Source organism: Bison bison, unplaced genomic scaffold, assembly GCF_000754665.1.
Source record: "Bison bison bison isolate TAMUID 2011002044 unplaced genomic scaffold, Bison_UMD1.0 scf7180017864109, whole genome shotgun sequence".
Taxonomy (NCBI): Eukaryota; Metazoa; Chordata; class Mammalia; order Artiodactyla; family Bovidae; genus Bison; species Bison bison.
Window position 1 is genome coordinate 436996 of NW_011494681.1, and position 23090 is coordinate 460085.

A 23090-nucleotide genomic window follows, 5' to 3' on the forward strand; every position below is an offset into this window, starting at 1 on the left:
AAGAGCTTATACATGCATTTATTAATAGTGATACTGAATATTGAATGCAGAAAATAGAATACAGAGAGATCAAGGAAACTTAAAAGGAAACAAATTCTTTAAAAAGTTTACATATTTTTAAAAGTTCAACATATTTACATATATTTTATCCAATTTTGCCCATATGTTTAGAGTTACAAACAAATGCAAAGCTAATTCCAAAGCTTTTATTCTGAATATACTTCAGTTTTGAGTTCTAGTGTTTTCTGTATTCTGATGTTCACACTTCTTTGCTGTATTTATACCAAGTATGGTTAATTTTATTTGTAACTAACCTAAAAGCAACATCCTGTGAGCTGATCCTGAGGCAGCCAGGAAAATCAGGAATTTTAGAACAGCCTTTTAAAACGGGATAAAGCCACATTAAAGAAAGCACTTCATTCTTGATATATAAATGCAAAAGAGAAAATATTAAGAAACAATATTTCAGATGAAAAGGCAGAAAAGAATATAGAGATTGCAACTTCCCTGAATTCAAAACAAATGTGCTTACTCAACTACCCAGATATTTGAATATGTAATACCCATACAAATATATGTATATTAATGACATTATTATAAAATTAGCTTTTATATTAATGATTCAAAATTAATTGGGATAATGAGCATAAAGAAAGAAGTTGGGAAAGGCAACACAATTTTTTATCTTACTAAATATTCTCCTTTTGAAGACTGGCCTTGGAGAACGTTAGGCTGCACATAATTGAAAGAACATGGTTGAGTTTTGTAAATGCTTGGCTCTCCTGTTGTTTAGAGTGATGTGGACAACATGCTGGGCCTGGCAGAAGGTAGGCAGGAGATCATGAGGAGAGTAGCAGACGTTATCAGCAAAGTCTTGAACTTCAGAAACACCCTGGACACGTATGCTTACCTCTGGGTAGAAGACCGAGCCGAATTCATGAAGCACTTCCTTCTATATGGCCCTACTGTGTCGGCTGAGGAGATGGAGCCTCATGTGAATGAAGAGGTCTCTGAACAATCACCAACACTTGAGCAGTTCAAAGAACAGGCAAGGAAAACCCTAAGCAGTCAATCTAGTTTCTGGGTTTTGACTGAGTTGTTGCACAGTGACTAATTTTTTTTCTAATTATAGATTGACATTTATGAGGCCCTGTATGTTCAGATGAGCAAGTTTGACGACTTCAGGGTGTTTGATAGTTGGTTCAAGGTGGACATGAAGCCTTTTAAAGTGAGCTTGCTGAACATCATCAGGAAATGGAGCTGGATGTTTCAGGAGCATCTTTTGAGATTTGTCATTGACAGGTAGCCCTTTGTGTTTTGGCATTTGGAATTATAACTTCTTATACCTGACTGCTTCTTAAAACTGATGTATTAATTTTAAGAGCATTAAAATTGCCAGTTTTATAATACAGTTAACAAGCATTTACTTAGGTAAATACTGAAAATAAGAATCAGTCAAAAGCCTTATTCTTCTAAGTTTTAATGAGTTTAATTTGTGTTTGTATATGTGTATGTACATACATGTCTTTATAGCCTGAATGAGCTACAAGAATTTATAAAGGAGACAGATGCTGGACTTCAGAGAGAATTAAGTGAAGGCGATCATGATGGTTTAGTTGACATTATGGAGCATCTTCTGGCTGTAAGAAGCCGACAGAGAGCTACTGATGAACTCTTTGAACCACTGAAAGAAACCATCACACTCTTGGAAATGTATGGCCAGAAGATGCCTGAGCACGTCTATACTCAGCTAAAGGTGAGTGTAGTGGTAAAATAGTCACGATTACCATAAACTGAGCACCTCCTGTACCCACATTCATTCTTCACGTGTACTCTCTTAGGACTCCTCGTAGCAACATATTCTGTAGATATTAATGTTTTCATTTTACAGCTTAGGAATCTGAAGCTGAAAGGGACTTAATAATTTTCTCAGGGCCACTCAAGTAATGAAGCCAGGACATACAAATCTAGGGGTATTTCATGCCCAAATCCTTGCTCTGCATGGCTGTGCTTCACCATCTTCACGTTCAGGTAATAAGAGAGTCTCTCAAGGACTTTTTTGGGGTTCTTCTTATATCTTCACTTTCCCATGCGAAATGAACTCCAGCTCTCTTTTTCATCTAAAATTGCCTATCAGTTGAGAACTGTCCTAGTCTTTGGAAACAAATCGTGGACATGTTAATAAAGAATAAATAAAGCCCAATTTGGATGGAGAAATCACTGTTTCCTAAGCAGGGTTTCTGTGTCACCCTGCTCTTTCTATGTTCTGAATTGACTTGGCTGCTGTGTGCCAAATGGTGTACAAAGTCTTTGTGCTTACAACTGAATTCATGAATAAAAATCTCACCATTGAGATGCTATTCCCATGTTCATGTTGAAGTTCTATAGATAGTTTATGTATTTGCATCATCTACCAGCTTCCAGGACGGCTTTATGTTTGACTGGGTTTCAGTCATGTGATCAGTTTCTGCATTAAGAAAAAAAAACAAAAACTTTTTATTGAATTCTGTCTAGTTCAGTGATTAGAGCATGGAGCTCAAACTAGGATTTCTTTTTTGGAAATCCATCTCATATGTTTGTCTCAGAGCATGCTTCCTCTTCAGTACAATATCCCTCAAGATCCCTCACTTGTAACATTTGCCTATACTGTCTCCGATTCCCCGTTTTTTTAAAAAACTGAGGTGAAATTCACAGTTCATATAACATAAAAGTGACCGCTTCAAAATGTGTGGCATTAGTACATTCACAAGGTTGTGTAACCACTGGCTCTATCTGTTATAGTTTCAGAACATTTTCATCGCCTTCAAAGAAACTCCATGTCCATTAGTGGTCATTCCCCACTACCTGCCCTCAGTCCGAGGCTACTGTCAATCTTTTCCTGTCTTTATGGATTTATTTATTGTAGAAACTTCATATAAGTGGTTTTATACAATACGTGACCTTCTGTGTCTGGCTTTTCTCACTTGGCAGGATGTTTTTGAGATTCATGAACATTGTAGCATATATCACTGCGTCATTCCTGGTTATGGCTGAATGATGTTCAGGTGTGTGTGTGTGTGTTTCATCTTTTGGCTGTTGTGAATAATGTTGCTGTGGACATTAGTGCAAAAGTATTTGAGTACCTGTTTTCATTCCTTTTTTGAAAAAAAATTAAGAGTAGAATTACTGGGTCATGTGGTTTCTAAGTTTAACTTTTTGAGGAACTGCCAAAATGTTTTTCACTTCTGCTGCTCCCTTTTATAGTCCACACTTTGTTCTGTGAAGACTCTGCAACAATGTATTTACAAGTGATCTGTTGGCTACAAAGAATTACTGTATATGAATTATTAAATTTTAAGTAAAATCTGTCTCTAAAAGAAAATCTAGTTTGATTTGGAGTGAAAGGCAATGTGGATAGATAATATATAACAAGAGTGAGAGATTAAATAATTACGGCAGAACACACTGTGCGTGTTTGTTTTTAGGAAGATTGGGATATTCTTTGAGTCAGATCTTGAACCTGAAAATATGTCATATAGAGAAACCAGCCAAAATAGAAGGAACTGATAGGCGATTTGGGTCATGGCCTCCAGAATTTGTATTATAAAAGTTTGGCTCACACTTTGCTAAAGCTAGGTCCCAGTCATTTCTGTTGTCATTTTTAAGTCTTTGACAAATTTTCCTGACACATATGACACCTTAAATACATTGTTCAACAATAAGTTAATGAGGAAAGTATAAGTGGTGATGGAGACATGTTTGATCGTGTCACTTAGTTCTGACTGTTAGTTTTTTTATGAAATGGGGGTTCATATATTTAATTTTAGTGCTGTGGTCTGCTGAAAGATTTAAAATTCTTTTATGCATTTTTTAGCTTACACGCTTTCTAATGGACTCTTACGTTTTCAAGATGAATAAAAGCAAATGTGGTATTCTGCTTTTTTCCCTATAAAAATAAGTTTGACTCACTACTTACAGTTTTGGCAATGTTGAAAATACTAAGCTTTTCAAGATTTCAAAAGTGAACCACACTTTTAGCTCTGTGTGCGTCTCGATGCTGGTAATTCATGCTGATAGGGGAAAATATAAGATTTATAGGCAGTTCAAGTTGCTTGTGGGGGATAACAATGTACCAGATTTGTTTTAATTGAAGCCATTTGTGAGAGTTACTTTTTCTCCTTCATAATCATTAGTGGTCATAACATTTCCCCAAACTTGCCTGTGCTTAGTTTGATGCTTAAAACCCCTGGGCATGGCTGTGTTTTCATACTCTATCTACAGTATGCTCTGAAGCTGGATTACACCTGTAATCTATAGATTTTTTTTAAGTCTCTTCCCTGTTAAGAAACCTTCATTGACTGCCCCTAGCCTCAGAATTGGAGAAGGCAATGGCACCCCACTCCAGAACTCTTGCCTGGAAAATCCCATGGATGGAGGAGCCTGGTGGGCTGCAGTCCGTGGGGTTGCAAAGCGTCGGACACGACCAAGCAACTTCACTTTCACTTTCCACTTTCATGCATTGGAGAAGGAAATGGCAACCCACTCCAGTGTTGTTGTCTGGAGAATCCCGGGGACAGGGGAGCCTGGTGGGTTGCCGTCTATGGGGTCACATAGAGTCGGACACGACTGAAGCTACTTAGCAGCAGCAGCAGCAGCAGCCTCAGAATCCTGTCCAGTTTCCATAGAGCCCACACTCTCACTCCATTCTGCACTGGAAATCTTACAAGATATTGAGGGATCTCCCCCTCATCTCTCCCTGTTGAAATCCACTCATTGCTGTGAGCCTGTGATGCAGTGTCTCCTCCTTGAGTGAACCAGTATCAGCTAGACTTTGGAGGTCATCTAATCTATTGGTTTTCAATGACAGTTTACTTTTTATCAAGCGGAAGCTTCTTTGGTATCCGCAAGTACAAAGCAGATAGCAGCAGGTCTAGTGTAGCTGAAGAAGGTTAAGAAACCTGAGCTCACCGCTGAGACTTCTTCATGTCTTATCTCCCATGGCCCTGAAGGGACTCCATGAAACTTTTAGGTTCTGTGGGGTCAGTTGGAATTGCAGAGTGAGACCATGTACAGATGAGGATGCAGAGTTTTGTTGAGAAGGATGGAAAAACAAGACGAAAAACAGGTAGCTTTAGAGCCCACGTCTCTTAGCTCCTGGTCTGGTTGAGTATTTCTGTCATGACGACTTGTTGCATTTTAATTTCATAACACCTCCTGATGGAAGTTAACACCTTCTGTCATGAAAAAAGTTGTTTTGTGTGCCTCTCCTTCACACTGACAGATGATATAACAATATCTGTCTAAAGCATATGTTTTATCTTTGTAGCCCTCCTCCACCACTCAGATACAGTTTATACTTAGCACAGTGCACTTTTCATAATTGACAGTTACTGAATCATTTATCAAATATGTATCAAAGGTTACAGAATAGTCTTTAAAACCTTTGATTTTTGTACTTCAGATACGCAAGTAGAGTCCCATCACCGTGGGTGGTTTTGTGTGACAAAATAATTTCAGTGTCCTGGGAGATGACCCAGACAAACAATGCTTTCTTAGTCTGGACACAAGGAATGCTTTTCAACAGCAGTTACACAGGAGGGCTCTTCAAAGAAAGTAAGTTGCTGTTGCTGTTTGCATTGTAGTCAGGACAGCAGAGTTGAGTTGCTACCTGAACAATTTATGACTGCTTTATCCTCCATCAACTAGGAATTAACCTTCCCTTCCCTTTGCCTCATCTTACTTTGAAAATCCTTGTCATTTACAATTAACCCAAATGTTCAAACTCTCCATCCAGAGCGAGTACAAACACAGCTTTGGGAGTCAGAGGAAAATGAAGGACAAGACTGATTTCGCATTTTCATCTCTGCCCCACCAGATCCAAAACATCTTTTTTTCACTGGCTAAATGTGGCTCCATTTCTAGGTGTTAGATCAACCAAGTCATTTCCAGAGCACTTAATCTTGTTCCCTCAGTAGCAAAATAATTTGGTAATTTGTGTCTTATTTTGAAAACATTTTGATTTATGCCGAGGTCAGTTTCAGAGGACAGCCTGGTTTGTGCTTGGAAGATGTGACTCCAGAGATGCAGTGTGTCAGCCTGGGATTCAGCCTGGTTCTGAGCCTTTTAGTCATTTTAATCTTTGGGGTGTAAACTCCATCTCTCATGCAAGAATGAAAGGATGCCATGGGTGAGCGGAGAACGATTAGGATAGTCTAATCCTGTGGAGCTGGTCTGTTTTAGGTGCTGCAGTGATTCCCATTTGCACCTTTGTTTTTGCAGGAATTACCTGAAAGATGGGAAACTACCAAAAAGATTGCAGCAGCTGTCAGACACGAGGTCTCACCTCTCCAAAACGCAGAAGTCTCCCTCATAAGGAAAGCGTGTGTTTTGTTTGATGTAAGCTAGCTAACAAAGATGTTTTGTTGTTGTTTGTTTAAGAAAGGTTTTATAAGACTGGTTGAAGCTGTTTGTTTGAGATTCACTTTGTTTTTTTCTGCCTTCATCAGGAGAAGCAGGCAGAGTTCAGAGAGAGATTCAGATTCTATGCGCCCCTTCGTTTTAATGCAGAAAATCCATATACAGTACTCGACAAGGTAATGTGATTGCAGTGATCTTGTGTGTTGTAATAGCTGTTTTAAAAAAGAAATTGGGCACTGAGATATTGCTGTATTTTACCTTAGTTTTGCAATTAGTTATGGGTTGAGAATTAGCTCTATAAAACCCAGTTATAAATCATTTTCCCCAAGTAAATTATATTGTGATTTAAATCATGTCTCCCCAGAATGCTGTTATCATCAAAGTACTCATACTAATGAAACTAACAACTACTATTATTTTTTAAACACTTTATATGTCAAGAACTTTGTTAAGCATGTTACATATGTTATTTATTTCAGTTCTTGCAATATCCCTATGATATAGCTTCTATTCTTTTTTTCAGATAAAGATATAATCATGTATAACTGAGTAACTTGTTGGAGATAACACAGTTAATGACAGAATCAGTGTTAAAATTTTAGCTGTTTATTTTTTTAAAAGATGAGAAATATTGACCAGTGTGCTATTTCTTATGTGATACTTGGTTCATAATTCTTAATCTTAGTAAGAAAAGTCCTTACTCTTACTTACTCTTCCACCCGCCTCTGATTTATGTCTTTGCCTCATTCTATACTTTTCTTCTTTAGGCTTGATTACATGTCCTCAATCTCACTCCCAACTGCACACTATATATGTCTCCATGCTCACTCCCCAAATATATGTTATGTGGTTTTCTGGAGGTGGCTAGTGTTTTAGGGCCTTTCAAGTGAATGCCCATAACTTATTCTTAATTCTGGATACAAATATTATTGAGTCATTCAATCCTAGTTCATAATGAGCTACTTTATCATAGTTGACTATAAGAATGTATGTAACTGGCAGATAATCCAAAATGGTACCTAATTCATGAGGCTTAAAAAAAACATTTTAAAATTTTATTAGAAAAATTATATCTTTGTTTCTCTAAGAATTCTTAATCTAGCAGCCTAACTGATGACTTTGAAGCTTAGATTCAAGGACCGGGAGTTTTTCTGGGTTCATGTAGGCTGCCATCCTGACTTGACTTCATGCTGGAGATAGTCCTTAGTCCTTTTGTTGTTGTTGAGTCGCTCAGTCATGTCAAATTTTCTGTGACCCTGTGGACCGCAGCACGCCAGGCTTCCCTGTCCTTCACTATCTCCTGGAGTTTGCTTAGACTTATGTCCATTGAGTCAGTGATGTCATCCATCTAGTTCCCTGTTGTCCCCTTCTCCTCCTGCCTTCTATATTTCCCAGCATCAGGGTCTTTTCCAGTGAGTCAGTTCTTTGCATCAGATGGCCAAAATAATACTCCTTAGACTCTTGTAAGGCTTGAAGCTGACATGGTTTTTTACTTCTCTTTCCAAATTTTGGTTTGAATTTAGTTTTAACTGCTTTCAACCATTCATTAAACACCATTCTATATAGCATGAGTTCTTTTCTTTCACTTGGCTGAGGGAAAGTGGTTAATACATTCACTGAAAAGGGAGTAGGTTAGAATATTCTAATACTGTTAGTTTTTTTTTAAGATTATACCTACATTGCGGGTGGTCTCAGCAGATTGGACGGGGAGATGTTTTTCCTTGACTGTGCGCTGTGTGTAAACATTTCCTGCAGTTATCATTTATTGAGTCTTACCATTTTCCTGCTATACTATAACACCATATAGTTACATATTTAAAAGTCAGTTATCTAACTTTGCACCTATAGAATATGTTGAGGATTTATACAAAGTTTTAAATATAGTAGGACTCGGTTACTTTTATCTTGAAGTCATTTTTTTATGTGTTTGTTCAACAAGCGTGCCTAATGTTTATGTAACTAGCTTTAACCCAAGTCAGGTATATGCTTGTTCTGGACTGACATGGTAGGTCCCAGTACTCAAGGCACTTCACTCCAAAAGATGGAAACCATTGACCCACCAGGAACAAGGGGAGTAGTGTGGTACATCTCTCCTTTTATAACCAATTACTGGGAAATTTATATTATGTGCTATTCTTTCTTCATAGCCAAAGATACAGTGAACAATTGAATTAAAATAGTTAGGTTTATATTTCTAGGAATAATTAGTATAACTAATAGGGAAATAATTAAAAATAAATAAAACGGCTGTTGACTCTGGGGAGTGTGGTTGACTAGCCATTTCGAAAATCCCTCTTTTATAGAACAGATGCTGAAACATGTCCACAAATAAATAATTCTAAATCTATTGCTGAGTTCCCAAGAAAACAAGAGAAATCTTTAAAGGGCAGGAAAATAGAGTAGCTGAAACCAGGATGGAAAGCAGAGGGAAACATAAAAGCCTGTGCTGCTGTAGGGGCAGATCAAAGTACCAGAAGTCTAGAACTTTGTAATTAGCCCTTTCAAGGCAAAGGAGGAGATCCTTTTAAGAGGGCTTCCCTGGTGGTTCAGCTGGTAAAGAATCCACCTGCAATGTGGGAGACCTGGGTTTGATTCCTGGGTTGGGAAAATCCCCGAGAGAAGGGAAAGGCTACCCACTCCAGTATATTCTGGCCTGGAGAACTCCATGGACTCTATAGTCCATGGGGTTGCCAAGAGTCGGACACAGCTGAGCAACTTTCACTTTCACCCTTAATGAGAGGGTGGGCTGGGAAAATCTGCAGCCTGCAGGGAGCCTTTGAGATGACAGTCTTTGCTCAGAATAGGGTGAAAAAACAGAGAAAAGGATCCTCTGGGAATTGGTAAACATGGGCCTGTTCTCCCAAGAATTGTGGTTCAGTTTTGTTCTACCCTGATAGTTAAGGAATTTCCAGGTCAGGAAACTGAGATGGTTACAAATAGTTCTTAGCACACAATAGAAGCAAATCCAGATCTCCTCTGCATAGAAGAGAATAAAGTGATCTTATTCTAATCTCTTCAGGGGCCCAACAGATTAAATTTAGTTAAATTTGAGTTTACGGTAAAATAAACACACCATCATGCATAAGGGCCAGCAGAAAGAGCAAACGACAGATACAGACACATATAAAATGTCAGATATTAGAAAACGTTTATTGGGACTACTCTGGTGGTCCAGTGGTTAAGACTGGGCTTCCACTGCAGGGGGCCTGGTTTTGATCCCTGTCAGGGAACAAAGATGCCACATACACATAAAAAACAACTCAACATTTATTATGGAAATAAAAGGTAATATTGAAAAAAATAAGCAAGTTCTCAGTTTTGAGACTATCAAAAATGATCAGCTGAGTTTGAAAAAGGACCAGGGACTTATGGGAGTGAAAAATAAAATTATTTTAAAAGACACAGCTCAGTAGTGGTTAAAGAACTAGTTAAATTGAAAAGAGGATTAGTGAAATGCAAATGACATTGGAAGGAATCACTTAGAAGATAGCACATAGGTGAAAGGAGATAAAAAATACAGAAGAGAGAAGAGATACAGAGTAAGAAGTTAGAATGATGTCTAACTTTTCTACTCAGACTTCCTGGAAGAGAGAATAAGCAGACTATTAGACAAGCAGTGGAGATAGAGTAGCTGGGATTTTTTTTTTTTTTTTTAAGAACTGGTCAAAGCATGAATCAACTGATTGATGATATTCACTGATAAAGGTTAAATACAAAGTCAACATCTGGACACATCACAATGAACTACAAAATACCCATGGCAAAGAGAAAACCTTTAAAGCATGCAGATAGAAAAGACAGATTATCTGTTAGAAGTGATACCTGAGGTAAGAGCATATTTGTCACCAGCAACAATGGAAGCTGGGCGATAGATGGTTTTTTCCCAATTCTCCAGTGTAAAATTATATTTCAGTAACGAGTATATTTAAGGTAAACAAAAGCAGAATGCATCAACCATCAACAAATCATTGCTGAAATGACTTCCAGTATGTATATTTCAAGAAAAGAGAGGACAAACAGCCAAAATTGATTCTCAGAAAAGACTAATTATATTGACAAATCCCAGGTGGAATTAACAAAGGGAAAAAAGAAAAATCCACAATTCTAGGAATAAATAGGGAATGGCAGTACAGAAAGAGCAAAAATTCAAAAGATCATCAAATATAATCAATAAAATTTAAGCAAAGTGGATACATTTTTGGAAAAACATAACTTACTAAAACTGTCTCAAGAAGTAACATACCTGAATAGTCCTATAACTATGAAAAATTAACCAATAGGAAAATAAAAATATAAACCATTAGTTTAAAACAGAATAACAGGCTCCGATGGGATTATAGGTTAATTCAAGGAGCTTTCTGGAAATAAACCTCATTCATATGCTTCCAGAGCCCAGAAGAAGAATGAACACTCAAAAATTGCTCTATGAAGCATGTCTTATTTTTGTGAAAGGACAATATGAGAAAGGAAAAATTATAAGCTGTTCTTTTTTCTGTACACATAGATACAAACAAACTAAACCAAACCTAATCAAATAATCCATATAAATTGGTTGGGTTCATTCCAGGAAAATGTTTAATTTAACATTAGAAAATTAATATAATTCATCATATTAATAGATTAAAAGAAAAGTCATATAATCATCTTAAGAAATGCCAAAAGATCTTTAGGTATCATTCAACATTCACTTATGATAGACACTCTATCCTTTTGACCCATTAAAGGATAGCAAAACTCTATTTATAAAGACATTTTTACCAGAGCACATAAAAATCCTAGTAGCATTAGTGTTAATGGTGAAATACAGAAAGGACTATCAGCAGTAGAATAAATTAATTGTAGTGTATTCACACTGGGTAGTGCTATAAAGTGGTTGAAATGAACTTAATACATACTTTTCATGAATATGTAGAAGTACCTCAAAAAAAATATCAAAATTCTTAATATATAGTGTTCATATAAATTTCCAGCCATAAATTCTAAGAGTTTAGCATTTGCAGTACAAACACATGTAGTGAAAATATTATAAAATCAGTGATGTTAAATAAAAATTCAGTGATTTTGTTTATAGTGGGAAAGAGAAGGATAAAATTAAGGTCATTAAAAGTTATTAGTAATAAGTATTTCCTAAGCTGGATGGTGTGTACGCCCATAGCCAGACCCCTTTTTATGTGTATGGACTTTTTCCTAACATTTGTAACACTAAGAGAATTGCAGTTAATGTTTATAACATGTTTATAAAGGTATAACACGTAAAAATGAAACAACTTACATCATGCAAGAGTGCTAATATTCTAATTTGCATTGCAAGAAATTAAGAGAGTTGCAAGCTGATAAATGATTAACTGTGGGTATTTAAAGTTAAGAAAAGAAACTCAAAAGACCTAAAGTAATAGAATTGTTGGATATTGAGAGAAGGTTGAGAGAAAATATAAAGTAGAAAAGCAACGTTAAATCCTTTGTTTGCAAACCCAGTAAATCTGTAATGTCCAAACTTGATAAATCAATAAGCACAGCCTGTGCAGAGAACTGAGAACTAGAGAAACAGCCTTCAGAAGAATGGGAGCGAGGGCCTTGGGTTTCCAGCTTTTCCTGCATGCACGCTCTTTTGTACTCTTTGCACTTGACCATATTAAGACACTGGTATGTTAATAAAAACTAAAAGTGAGAATTGGCTTATCAAAAAAAAAAGAATTGGCTTATTAAGAAAGAAAAGAGTCAGCTTATATTCGGTGTAAAACATAAACTGTTGTACATTGGAAATTTTTCATGGGTGTGCTCTGTCTCATCAGTCATGTCCAAGTCTTTGTGACCCAATGGAATGCAGCCCGCCAGGCTCCTCTATCCATGGAGTTCTCCAGGCAAGAATACTGGAGTGGGTCGTCATGCCCTCCTCCAGGGGATCTTCCCGACCCAGGGATGGAACCTGTGTCTCTTATATCTCCTGCATTGGCAGGCAGGTTCCTTACCACTAATGCCACCTGGGAATATTTTGTGTATTGATAATCTCTAGGACATTCTTTAAATTTGAAGGTTGTTTTTTATTTTTAAGTGATTTATTCTTCAGTGGAAGCTTCTAGCACCTCCTCTTTTGCTCCCCAGAAAAGTCCCCAGCTGTATGAGGAAAATAAAGAGGAAAATTCGTATTCATAGCAATTTGATACCAGAGCACATTTTGCTGAAATAGTGTATGGGGAAGGTATTGATATCATTATTGTATTTACTGATAGTCTACTCTAGCTTTTTGAGTAGCTGTGAGTTTGCTCATCTAAAGCCTTCTACATTTTACCAATAATTATACTTCAGATTTCTCTTTCTTTTAAAAATCGAAGTTGTAAATGTTAATAGAACCAGAACACTGTGGCTTCTCTTCTCTGGCAGCTTGTTGGATATTAAGTGTGTTTGTGTTTCTGCTTTCTCCTCAGGCAAATCAAGAGCTTGAGGCATTAGAAGAAGAGATGCTGCAAATGCAGGAATCTACTCATCTTTTTGAAGTGGCTCTTCCAGAGTACAAACAAATGAAGCAGTGTCGCAAAGAGATAAAATTGCTCAAGGGGCTCTGGGATGTCATTATTTATGTTAGAGTAAGACACTGCTTGTTGAAAACATGCATGTTTTTTTTTTTTTCTTTTAGTATTTCTTTTGTATAAATATACAATTTTTAGTGTCTGCATAATTTTATAATATCTTAAAATATGTGATTGTTAAACTTTGTCCCAGAATTGGAGTTCCTATAACTTGTTAGTTGAAGATTCTTCTCTGAATTATTAGTGGTTTTTGTTTTCAGTTCTCAATGAAACTTGGTATGAGTCTCAAGTCCTTCTAGAGGGTTCTATAGAATATAAATAATGAATATATGTTGCACTCATATGGTCATCTCTGCATACAAACTCACATATACACCCATGCTTGTACTTATATATGTGTGCATATATAAACAGGCCTGGCTAAAAATAATTTGTATATTGCTAGTTAAGTTACAGACTTAAGTATAAAAATAAGTTCTAGGGAACCAGGCGTATTGCAATATGTGTTATACAGGATTTTCTTTGAAGTTAGTTGAAAGCCATATAGAAATACATTTATAAGAAACTCACGAGAGTTTTGGCTATAATGGATGAAGGTTTTCTTCCAAAAGCTTATCTTATATGTAGAATTATAAAAATATGATATTTAATGGTAACATTATTTATCAATTCATTCAGACTACTCAGGATTAAATGATAATGATGGTATGTGTATGGAATTTGCCATTGCTTCTAGAAATTAATGTATCACAATGTTTTAGCCTTAAGTTTGACATGTTCTGGTAACTTTTTTGTTTTGGTGTTAGGGAAGCTTTGACAGATGCAGTTAATACTTAAGTAATTGACTTTCCCCTGGATGATGGAGCTGCAGTTTATATATTTTGCTGTGGAGACTTGCTTTCACCAAATGTTGTTGACACTTTTATCTGCTTGTGCGTTTTCAGAGAAGCATTGATAATTGGACTAAAACCCAGTGGAGACAGATTAATGTGGAGCAGATGGAAGTAGAACTCAGAAGGTTTGCCAAGGCAAGTTCCATAACTGTCTGTGATGACGATTTATCTTCCTCTGCACCACCTCCTTCCATCTTCCCTAACCTAGAATCTGCTGTGTTGGGCCGCATGTCCTTATTTACTTCAAACAGGATGATTTGAGACAGGAATTTTTTCCCCACTCTAGCCAGTTGCACTTGTAATCAGGCCTGCCTTTCTGTGAATGAGTGGATAAAAGCATATTAGGGCTAATGAATTGATGAGCAGCGGCTATACTCAGGCACTCTCTGTAGCTGTTTAGAGTAAAAAAGAGGTGAAGAGCAGGGCTGAGGGGTTAGGCGTATGAAACTGTTGAATTCTTTACTTAGCAACTGTAAGTGTATTGTATCTTCAAAGGTACCTTTTGATTGTGGGCTTTGGGGCAGCTCATTGGGGTAACCTGTGGAAATACATGAAATATTATGATCTTTACTCTTACTGCCTACTTTGATATCACAGCGGGGCTCAATACAACAGAACTCAGCTTCTTTGAATATTGTGTTTTGGTATCTAATCCCTGCTGTCCTATGCCCGCTAAAGAAAGTAAAGCCTCTTTGAATAAAGCCAAATGCATAGCAGTGAGAGTCTGGGTCTTTTGCTCTCTTCTTGCCCCAGAATGTCCTTGCCCAAATTCATTCCTGTGTTGCACTCCAACCAGCTCTTCCCATCTTTTTCTCCCATTTTCTCCTGGTCCAAGAACCCTAACTAAAATGTCCCATCATTCTTTTGGATAGCATGGGGTCACTGTGCTCCTCATTGCTCACTTTCCTGCCTGTGTCCTTTACCATTGCACAGTCTCACTGCAGACTTATAGTTTAAACCCCACTCCCAGCTGAAACTCTTTTGCTTTTTTTCCTCTAAGTAGCACTGTCCTTTTGTACTGAAATTGTTACTTTATTTTGGGTTTTCTCATTCAAAATTGTTGATATTGTTCCATGAGCCAAGAAGACAGTCAAGTCAAGGACCCTATTTGAATGTCTTAAAGTTATTGAAACAAGTCAGGTCTTTGGAGGAAGGTCTTAGCAATCCAGTAACGATCTCAGTTTCCTGCATGTTTATGTTTCTAGAGGAAACTTTCTTCATTCACATGCCCTGTAGACTCTATTATTTCACTGCATTTAATGACCTGTGGGTTTCCACATGGGACATCCAATTGGAGCCTGTGAATAAGAAGCCAGTGAATCTAGGTGTCTTGTACATAGTGCACTAGTACATGAGTGAGTGGATATTTTTCTTTTTTATCTGGTTTTAGTCCTTAATCTATGAGCTTAAACATGTTTACTCTCTTCCTAATCCAGGAAAAAGTACACATAATTTTTTATAGGAGGCAAATTATAAGGTATATTACTATATGCAAGAGCTGGGTTGTTTTTTCACTTTCCTTTAGGAAATCTGGTCTCTGGAGAAGGAGGTTCGCGTGTGGGATGCCTACTCAGGCCTGGAAGGCACAGTGAAGGACACGATGACCTCTCTGAGAGCCGTTGCTGAGTTACAGAGCCCTGCCCTCAGGGACAGGCATTGGCACCAGCTGATGACGGCCATTGGGGTCAGTGTCCTGGGTTTCATTAACTGAATATTTTTGTGACATGTTATTCCTTGGTTCATATCATTCATCTGGGATGAAGTGGGATTTGGGAGAAGGTCTCTGATGAGATGTAAGAGGTCAGTCTCCTTGAGATGTGACAAAGGACTGGACGTGCAGAGTTCCTGGTTTCAGCCTCTGCTGCTATAGACTAACTGTGTCATTCCCCCACACCTGCCCAGCTCGTGTGCTGAAGCCTGAATCCCCAGTGTGACGGCATTTGGAGATGGAGTACTTGGGAGATGATTAGGTCATGAGGGTAGAACTCTAGTGAATGAGGTCAGTACTTTTGTAAGGGGACAAAGGCCCCAGAACTTTCTACTCTCTACCATGTGAAAATAAAACAAGACAGATGTCTGTTAACTAAGAAGGAAGCCTTCACCAAGAACCCAATGAAGCTGGCACCCTGATCTTGGACCTGTAGCCTCTAGAACTGTGAGAAATAAATGTTTGTTGTTTAATCCCCCTAGTCTATGGTGTTTCGTTAAAAGCAGACAGAAGTAACTAAGACACCCCCCTCCCCCCGCCACTTTTATCTCTTATTGGCTATATGACCTCACACAATACACTTAACCTTTCTGTATTGAGTTTTACTTTTTATTAATAAAATGAGATGGATGCTGTCTACTCTTATACATCATGTGTATCTTGTAAGAATCAAGTAAGATAATGTGAAGGCATTTTATAGAGCAGGACATGGCTGCAGAAAATCTTATATTTAGTGGACAGGGTGAAAGACCACAGAAGTGAATTTAGGAGGAGAGAGAATTTGGAAATAGTCATCCCCTCCCACAATTCATTTAATAATAGTGTCGTGTTTTGTTTTGATGGTCTTGATTTTATTGCAAAATATAGAATTATTTCTCATGTGTCCATGCCGCTTGAGATTATGTTTTCTTTCCCTTCTAAATCTTTTTAAGAGCAAATATACCAACCTTACATTTTATTTTCTGGGGAAGGTGACCTTCATGAATTTAAAATATATTACAGGCAGCCTGATGTGCTTGTTTTCTGCTAGGCACACGTTGTGGAAAAAGGCTCTCATGATTTGAAGACAGAGTTTGCAGAGTGGGGAAATTGAGGAGAAGCTCAGCCTGGTGAAGTGGGGTCGGCCTAGGCTTTATTGGTCCAACCCTAGCACCTCTCTGGGATCCTGGGCCAGTTACTTGCTCTCTGTACCTCAGTTGCCCCTTCCATGAAATACAAGTAATGCTATAGTGCTCCTGTGCAGACTTGGTGAACGCACAGGAGATGAGATTACGTATAGACCTAGCATGCAGCAAATCCTCAGTAAATGGTCCCTGAAGCTGTTATTATAGTACTTTCCAGAGAATCTTTTAGACATTGCATATTTAGACTTCATAGTTGATGACTATGTTCTTTGAGAAAATCTTTATTGAGTCTCCCAACATGGTATGTAGACTGCATGTCCCTACTCCCCACCCCCTCCTCACATTTCCTCTAGTGAGCTTTCTCCTCACCACAGGCTCTTACCTGTACTATGCCTTTCTGCAAGCTGGAAAAAGATGTCTTCTTGGCAGACAATTTAGAAAAAGGCATCTTCCTCTAGGCTGCTCTGGGGCATCAGAGCAGCGACTAGATCCAACTTCTGGTTGTCACCTATTCACTTCCAGTTGTCCATATTCACTGTACAAACCATGCAACTAATCAGGGGGCCCTGTGACACATCCCTGCTCGTTCCTCCTGTAAGACAGACCAGACTCCTATCAGCTCTGGAGTGAGGTCAAACATGATGCAGAAGTAACTAACTCATCTGGTTTGCTCAGGACATTTTAGGTTTTAGCCAAGGAAGCACCCAGTCCTGGACACACAGGGCTGTTTAGTCATCTTGTGCAGAGAGGCAGATGGAGATCAGCAGTGTTACAGACTGGGGAGAGCCAGAGAAGACTTCAGCTTCCAAGAGGGAGGGACTGGATGTTAATAGGAGAAGCAGGAGTGGAAACCATGTAGTGGGGTCAGCTCTTCATTTGTGAAGGACATGGGCACAGTTCACAATTGTGAAGGACTTTGGGCACTTAGGAAGAGCTGAGAGCTTCTTAGCGAATACTGGGGTGGGGAACTCACGAGATGATGAGGAAACGGGAATGACTTTTTTCACGTGGTAAATATGAATAATGACAGTATGAGTAAGAATAATTATTTTTTGCCAAGGAACTAAGATTAAATCAATGATAAAACTAGGTTAAATCATGAAAGCAACTGGGAATTATGTTCAGTGAATAGAATACTTAGAAGACAAATGATCTACTACAGGATTCCTGGGATTTCAACTAAATTATAATAAATGAATAATGTGATTCTTTTTAAATTTGGGTTTTGTGGGCAAAGGAGATAACAAATGAGCTGACAAGGGAAGGTTATGAAACAAAAGGAAGTAGTATAGTGTGAACTTGGCCTAAACCGCAGCCCTCGCTTCCGGTGGATGAAGCCTCCGTAACTGTGAGCCAAAAGGCAGTGTCTGTGGTGGTTCACACGTTTCAGAACTTGACATGTACTCAGCTGCTGACTTGAGTATATTTAGCTCTGATTCAGTCCTCTGGCCATTAGGTAAAAGGAACCGTTAATATATATGGAATCAGTCCTACCTTTTTTTTTCTTCCTAATCAGGTCAAATTTTCCATAAACGAAGCCACAACTTTGGCAGATCTGTTAGCCTTGCGGTTACACCAAGTGGAAGAGGCTGTCCGAAGCATCGTGGACAAAGCAGTGAGAGAGCTGGGGACTGAGAAGGTCGTGTCCTTGGGCTGTTTCTTTTTACCCTGGGCTAATTCTGTGACTGGCATGTGAGCAGACTGGGGAGAAGGCCGTAGGCCCCGTGTGGGGACACGTCTCCCAGCAGGAAAAAGATTCCTTCTCAGCCATAGTAAATGTGTAAAACAAGAGTTGACCCAGTTGATGATGACAATTACAGCAAAAATCGCTTATGTGTCATTTACTTGGTAGCAAGTAAACCTCTCCATGCTTTATACTAATTCATTTAATTCTCTGAGGATTATGCCTGTTCTACAGATGTGGAAACTGAAATGTCGAGAAGTGATTAGCTTACCCAGTTTCATCAAGGGAACTGGGATTCACATTCTGGCGCTTAGAGCACTGCCTATCCTGTGCTGGCTAATTTGCACATAATACCTATTAGAACTTGAAGATAACTTTTTAAGCCCCTTCCTGCTCTGGCATTCCACTTCAATAAAGGATATAAAATTCAAATCCAATAAAAATGTGATATTGGTGTGATGCTGTTCTTTTATGTGATTAAATTCATTCTTGAAACCTCAACACCATGAATTATTTGAAGGAAAGAAAACTGAAGCCAAAGATATCCCTCTGTTAGTTTTTTTAAAATTGTAAAAACAGTTTTAAAAATTTCATATGATAGTCAAGGTATTGGTTCTAAATCAAACTTTCGTGCACATAACTAAATGCTGTTGATGTCTAGGTTATTACTGAAATCAGCCGGACCTGGGCAACCATGGAGTTCTCTTACGAAGTTCACTATCGGACAGGCATTCCATTACTGAAGTTTGATGAACTATTGTTTGAAACTCTAGAGCACAACCAAGTAAGATGGATGTTTTTCTTATAGACCTTTCTTTTAAATTATGATTTTAGGCTTTTCCAAAGTTCCAGTACTCCTCCTTCATTCATTAGACATCTGCTTGTACCAGATACTAGGCATAGTACCATTTGGGTTCAAAAGGTATGAACACTTGTTCTCAAGGAACTTGTCCTTAAGTCAGGAGACAGAGAAGGATTCCAAAAAGTCTTGCAAGGTGGTGGTACTTGTGCTAAACCTTGAAGGATGGGCTGGTATTCAAGAATGATGATCAGAGAAGAGTGATATATGCAAAGAGGACAGTGTCCCCTTTTAACGGCCTCTTGGAATGCCAAAAAGTACCTGACATTCAGAGGTAATTTAAAGAATTTGGTTTCCTTAGAATAAAGATTTTCTTGATAAGAATAATGAAAAATAAGGTTGGAGAGACAGACCAGAATGCAGCCTATGTGGTCTTGAGTTTTAAGAGGATGAGTTGGCATCTCTTTGGACATGAGAGATAAGAAAGGTGAAATAATAACAGTGGTGTTACTATTATTAGACATAAGGCACTTAGGAAAGAACCTGGTGTGAGAGATGATGCTCTGTTATTTCTGATGTATTTAAAGTGAGGGACATTGATGTGAAGGTGGAAAGTCAGACCCAGACCCCAGTGCAGAGGTTCAGTCTAGAACTGTATGTTGGGAGGTCATTGTTGGTATCATGAGAATTGATGAGCTAGATAATGAGAGGAAAAGAGGATACACTAGCCAAGAACAGTAGGGAAGGGCTGCATTTGGTCAGTGAGAGAAGGAGACATAAAGGAGGCAGAGAGTGAGAATGATCAGAGACATAGTGGAAAAAGGATACTGCAATATCATAACAATCATGGGATAATATTTTCCACCAAAAAAAGTCAATATTATGGAAACAACCTAAATGTCAATTGATGGATGAATGGATAAAAAAGTGTGTGTGTGTGTATGTATGTATATATATATGTATATGTATATATATATGTGTGTGTGTGTATATATATAAAAGGGACTGTTCAACTGTTAAAGAGAAATCCTGCTGTTTGTGACCACAGGATGGATGTTGAGGGCATTATGTGAAGTGAGATAACTCAGAAACAACAAATACTGTATGTTCTGTCTTATATGTGGAATATAAAAAAGCCAAACTCATAGAAGCAAACAGTAGAATGGTGATTACCAGGTGCCGGGGCTTTGGGGAAGAGGGAGATGTTGGTTGAAGGGTACAGACCCCTAATAAATTCTGGACATCTATTATACACTGTGGTTGACTATATTATATTGAAAGTTATTAAGATAGTAGATCTTAACATTAATGTGCTAATGTTAACACACATGCATGCTCACACACAAAAGGTAATTATATGGGGGGATGCGAGCATGCTTAGTCATGTCCGACTCTGTGACACCATGGATTGTAGCCTGACAGGCTCCTCTGTCCATGGGATTTCTCAGGCAAGAATACTGGAGTGGGTTGCCATTCCCTTCTCCAGGGCATCTTCCTGACCTAGGGCTCAAACTAGGGTCCCCTGCAACTCCTGCCTTGGCAGGTGGATTCTTTTACTACTGAGCGATGGATAGAGGTATTAACATTATTGTGGTAACCACTTCATAATATATACACACATGTATCAAATCATCACATTGTATGCTTTAGACTTACAGAGCATCTGAGTCTCAACAAAGCCAGGGGTGGGGGGGTATAGAAAGAGTCAAATGTATTAAATACTTAAGAGGTGAAGGAGAATGAGAAGAGGTTGTTCGACTCAGTGACTTCCTGAGATTTCAGTGTCAAAGAATAGGGGGAGTGTTTGAGGATCTGCATGGTATTAAAGCAAGGCTTAATGTTAGGACAGCTGCAAAGTTTGGTAGTAAATTCAAAGGGGAGGAAAACAGAGCCTGAAGGCTTAGCAAGCTAGAGGGAAGTTTGTTTTATATTTTTAATATTGAAGAAAAAAAAAACCCATAACTTTGGAATGATTAGTAGGCAGAGACCATGGGTAGAGTGAAGGAGGATGAAAGAATGAAGTTTAATTCCTAAAACTGCACCGTGGTGCCCAATATATTTTCCTGCCTACAAAGAGATATGTGTTCGTCTTGTAGAAGACGTATTACATGTAGTTGCTTATGTTTATCTTCTTCCTTTTAAAAACAAAACCATATTAGTGTGAATATGCCATTACTTCACTAATTTAGCAAGTGCTTACTGAATGCTTGTTCCACATTTTGCTTGCTTGGTCTTAGGAATCCAGCAATAAAAAGAAGCGATATAGTCCCTCCCTCATGGTGCTCATAGATTACTAATTTAGATGTTATTGCACATTCTTTGCCTTCATTTAGGTTCAGTTACAGACTCTGCTTCAAAGCAAGTATGTGGAATATTTCATTGAGCAAGTCATAAGCTGGCAAAACAAATTAAACACAGCAGACTCGGTCATCTTTACTTGGATCGAAGTCCAGTGCACTTGGTCTCACCTAGAAAGCATCTTTGTTTGTTCAGAAGATATTCGAATCCAACTTGTAAAAGATGCTCAGAGATTCAACAGAGTAGATGCTGAATTTAAGGTTCGTGCAAGACAGGCTATTTTCTATCCTAACAACTTTTTCCAAATAATGTAAAAGCCTTGTAAAGAAATATCTTTTTCTAAATAACGTGAAAGCCTTTATATAAAGAAACATAATTTGGGTTGTTGAACTTATGAAATCTATATATGTAGTCAATATTTGCATTTCAGGAGACAAAAGTTAGGAAACTTTTCTGTGTGGCAGGTCAGAATAAATATTTTAGGCTTTGTGGTTGTATATGATCTCAGTCACAACTACTCAGGGCCACCTCTGTCATGCAAAAGAAAACACAGACACAACATAGACACATGCGTGTGGCTGGCACCAGTAAAACTTTTATAGACACCAAAACTTGAATTCCATAGTATTTTTGTATGTTACAAAGTATTAGATTCCTTTGATTTTTTTGAACTAAAGATGTAAGCATGAATGGATGTTGTCTTAACTTTGTGCTGTACAAAACCAGGCAGCAGACCTGATGTTTCCCACAGACCATGAACTGCCTACCCTGCAGTAAGGCCTAGGAGACAGGTTCACCTTCCCGACGTAGGAGACTAGGGAGGGGAAGCCATAACAGAGTTACACTATCAGTTATTGGTTTGTTTCATAAGAGCCACAGAGAATACATGCAAGTGTTAGTCACTCAGTCGTGTCTGACTCTTCGTGACCTCATGGACTGTAGCTGGCCAGGCTCCACTGTCCATGGGATTCTCCAGGCAAGAATACTGGAGTGTATTTTCCTTCTCCAGGGGAGCTTCTGAAACAGGGATCAAACCCGGGTCTCCTTCATTGCAGGCAGCTTCTTTATTGTCTGAGCTACCAGGGAACCCCCAGAGAATAGACAGTGGGGTAATATAATAATAAATGATTTGAGAGACTTTAAGCAGAGAATACACAGAAGAACTGTACAAGAAAGATCTTCACGTCCCAGATAATCACGATGGTGTGATCACTGACCTAGAGCCAGATATCCTGGAATGTGAAGTCAAGTGGGCCTTAGAAAGAATCACTACGAACAAAGCTAGTGGAGATGATGGAATTCCAGTTGAGCTCCTTCAAATCCTAAAAGATGATGCTGTGAAAGTGTTGCACTCAGTATGCCAGCAAATTTGGAAAACTCAGCAGTGGCCATAGGACTGGAAAAGGTCAGTTTTCAATCTGATCCCAAAGAAAGGCAATGCCAAAGAATGCTCATACTACTGCACAATTGCACTCATCTCACATGCTAGTAAAGTAATGCTCAAAATTCTCCAAGCCAGGCTTCAGCAGTATGTGAACCATGAACTTCCAGATGTTCAAGCTGGCTTTAGAAAAGGCAGAGGAACCAGAGATCAAATTGCCAACATCCGCTGGATCATGGAAAAAGCAAGAGAGTTCCAGAAAAACATCTATTTCTGCTTT

General features: G+C 38.3%; 1 protein-coding gene across 1 annotated transcript in view; it reads left to right on the forward strand.

Annotated features, from left to right (window-relative positions):
• DNAH11 (dynein, axonemal, heavy chain 11) overlaps positions 1–23090 on the forward strand; it is a 374558-nt gene that overhangs the window by 60485 nt on the left and 290983 nt on the right. The window contains exons 16-26 of the mRNA XM_010839026.1: positions 794–1048; positions 1133–1302; positions 1534–1756; positions 6259–6375; positions 6486–6572; positions 12822–12980; positions 13868–13951; positions 15342–15500; positions 18165–18287; positions 18994–19116; positions 21465–21689. Of these exons, the coding sequence (XP_010837328.1) occupies positions 794–1048; positions 1133–1302; positions 1534–1756; positions 6259–6375; positions 6486–6572; positions 12822–12980; positions 13868–13951; positions 15342–15500; positions 18165–18287; positions 18994–19116; positions 21465–21689 (1725 nt within the window). The remainder of the gene's footprint in view (positions 1–793; positions 1049–1132; positions 1303–1533; positions 1757–6258; positions 6376–6485; positions 6573–12821; positions 12981–13867; positions 13952–15341; positions 15501–18164; positions 18288–18993; positions 19117–21464; positions 21690–23090) is intronic.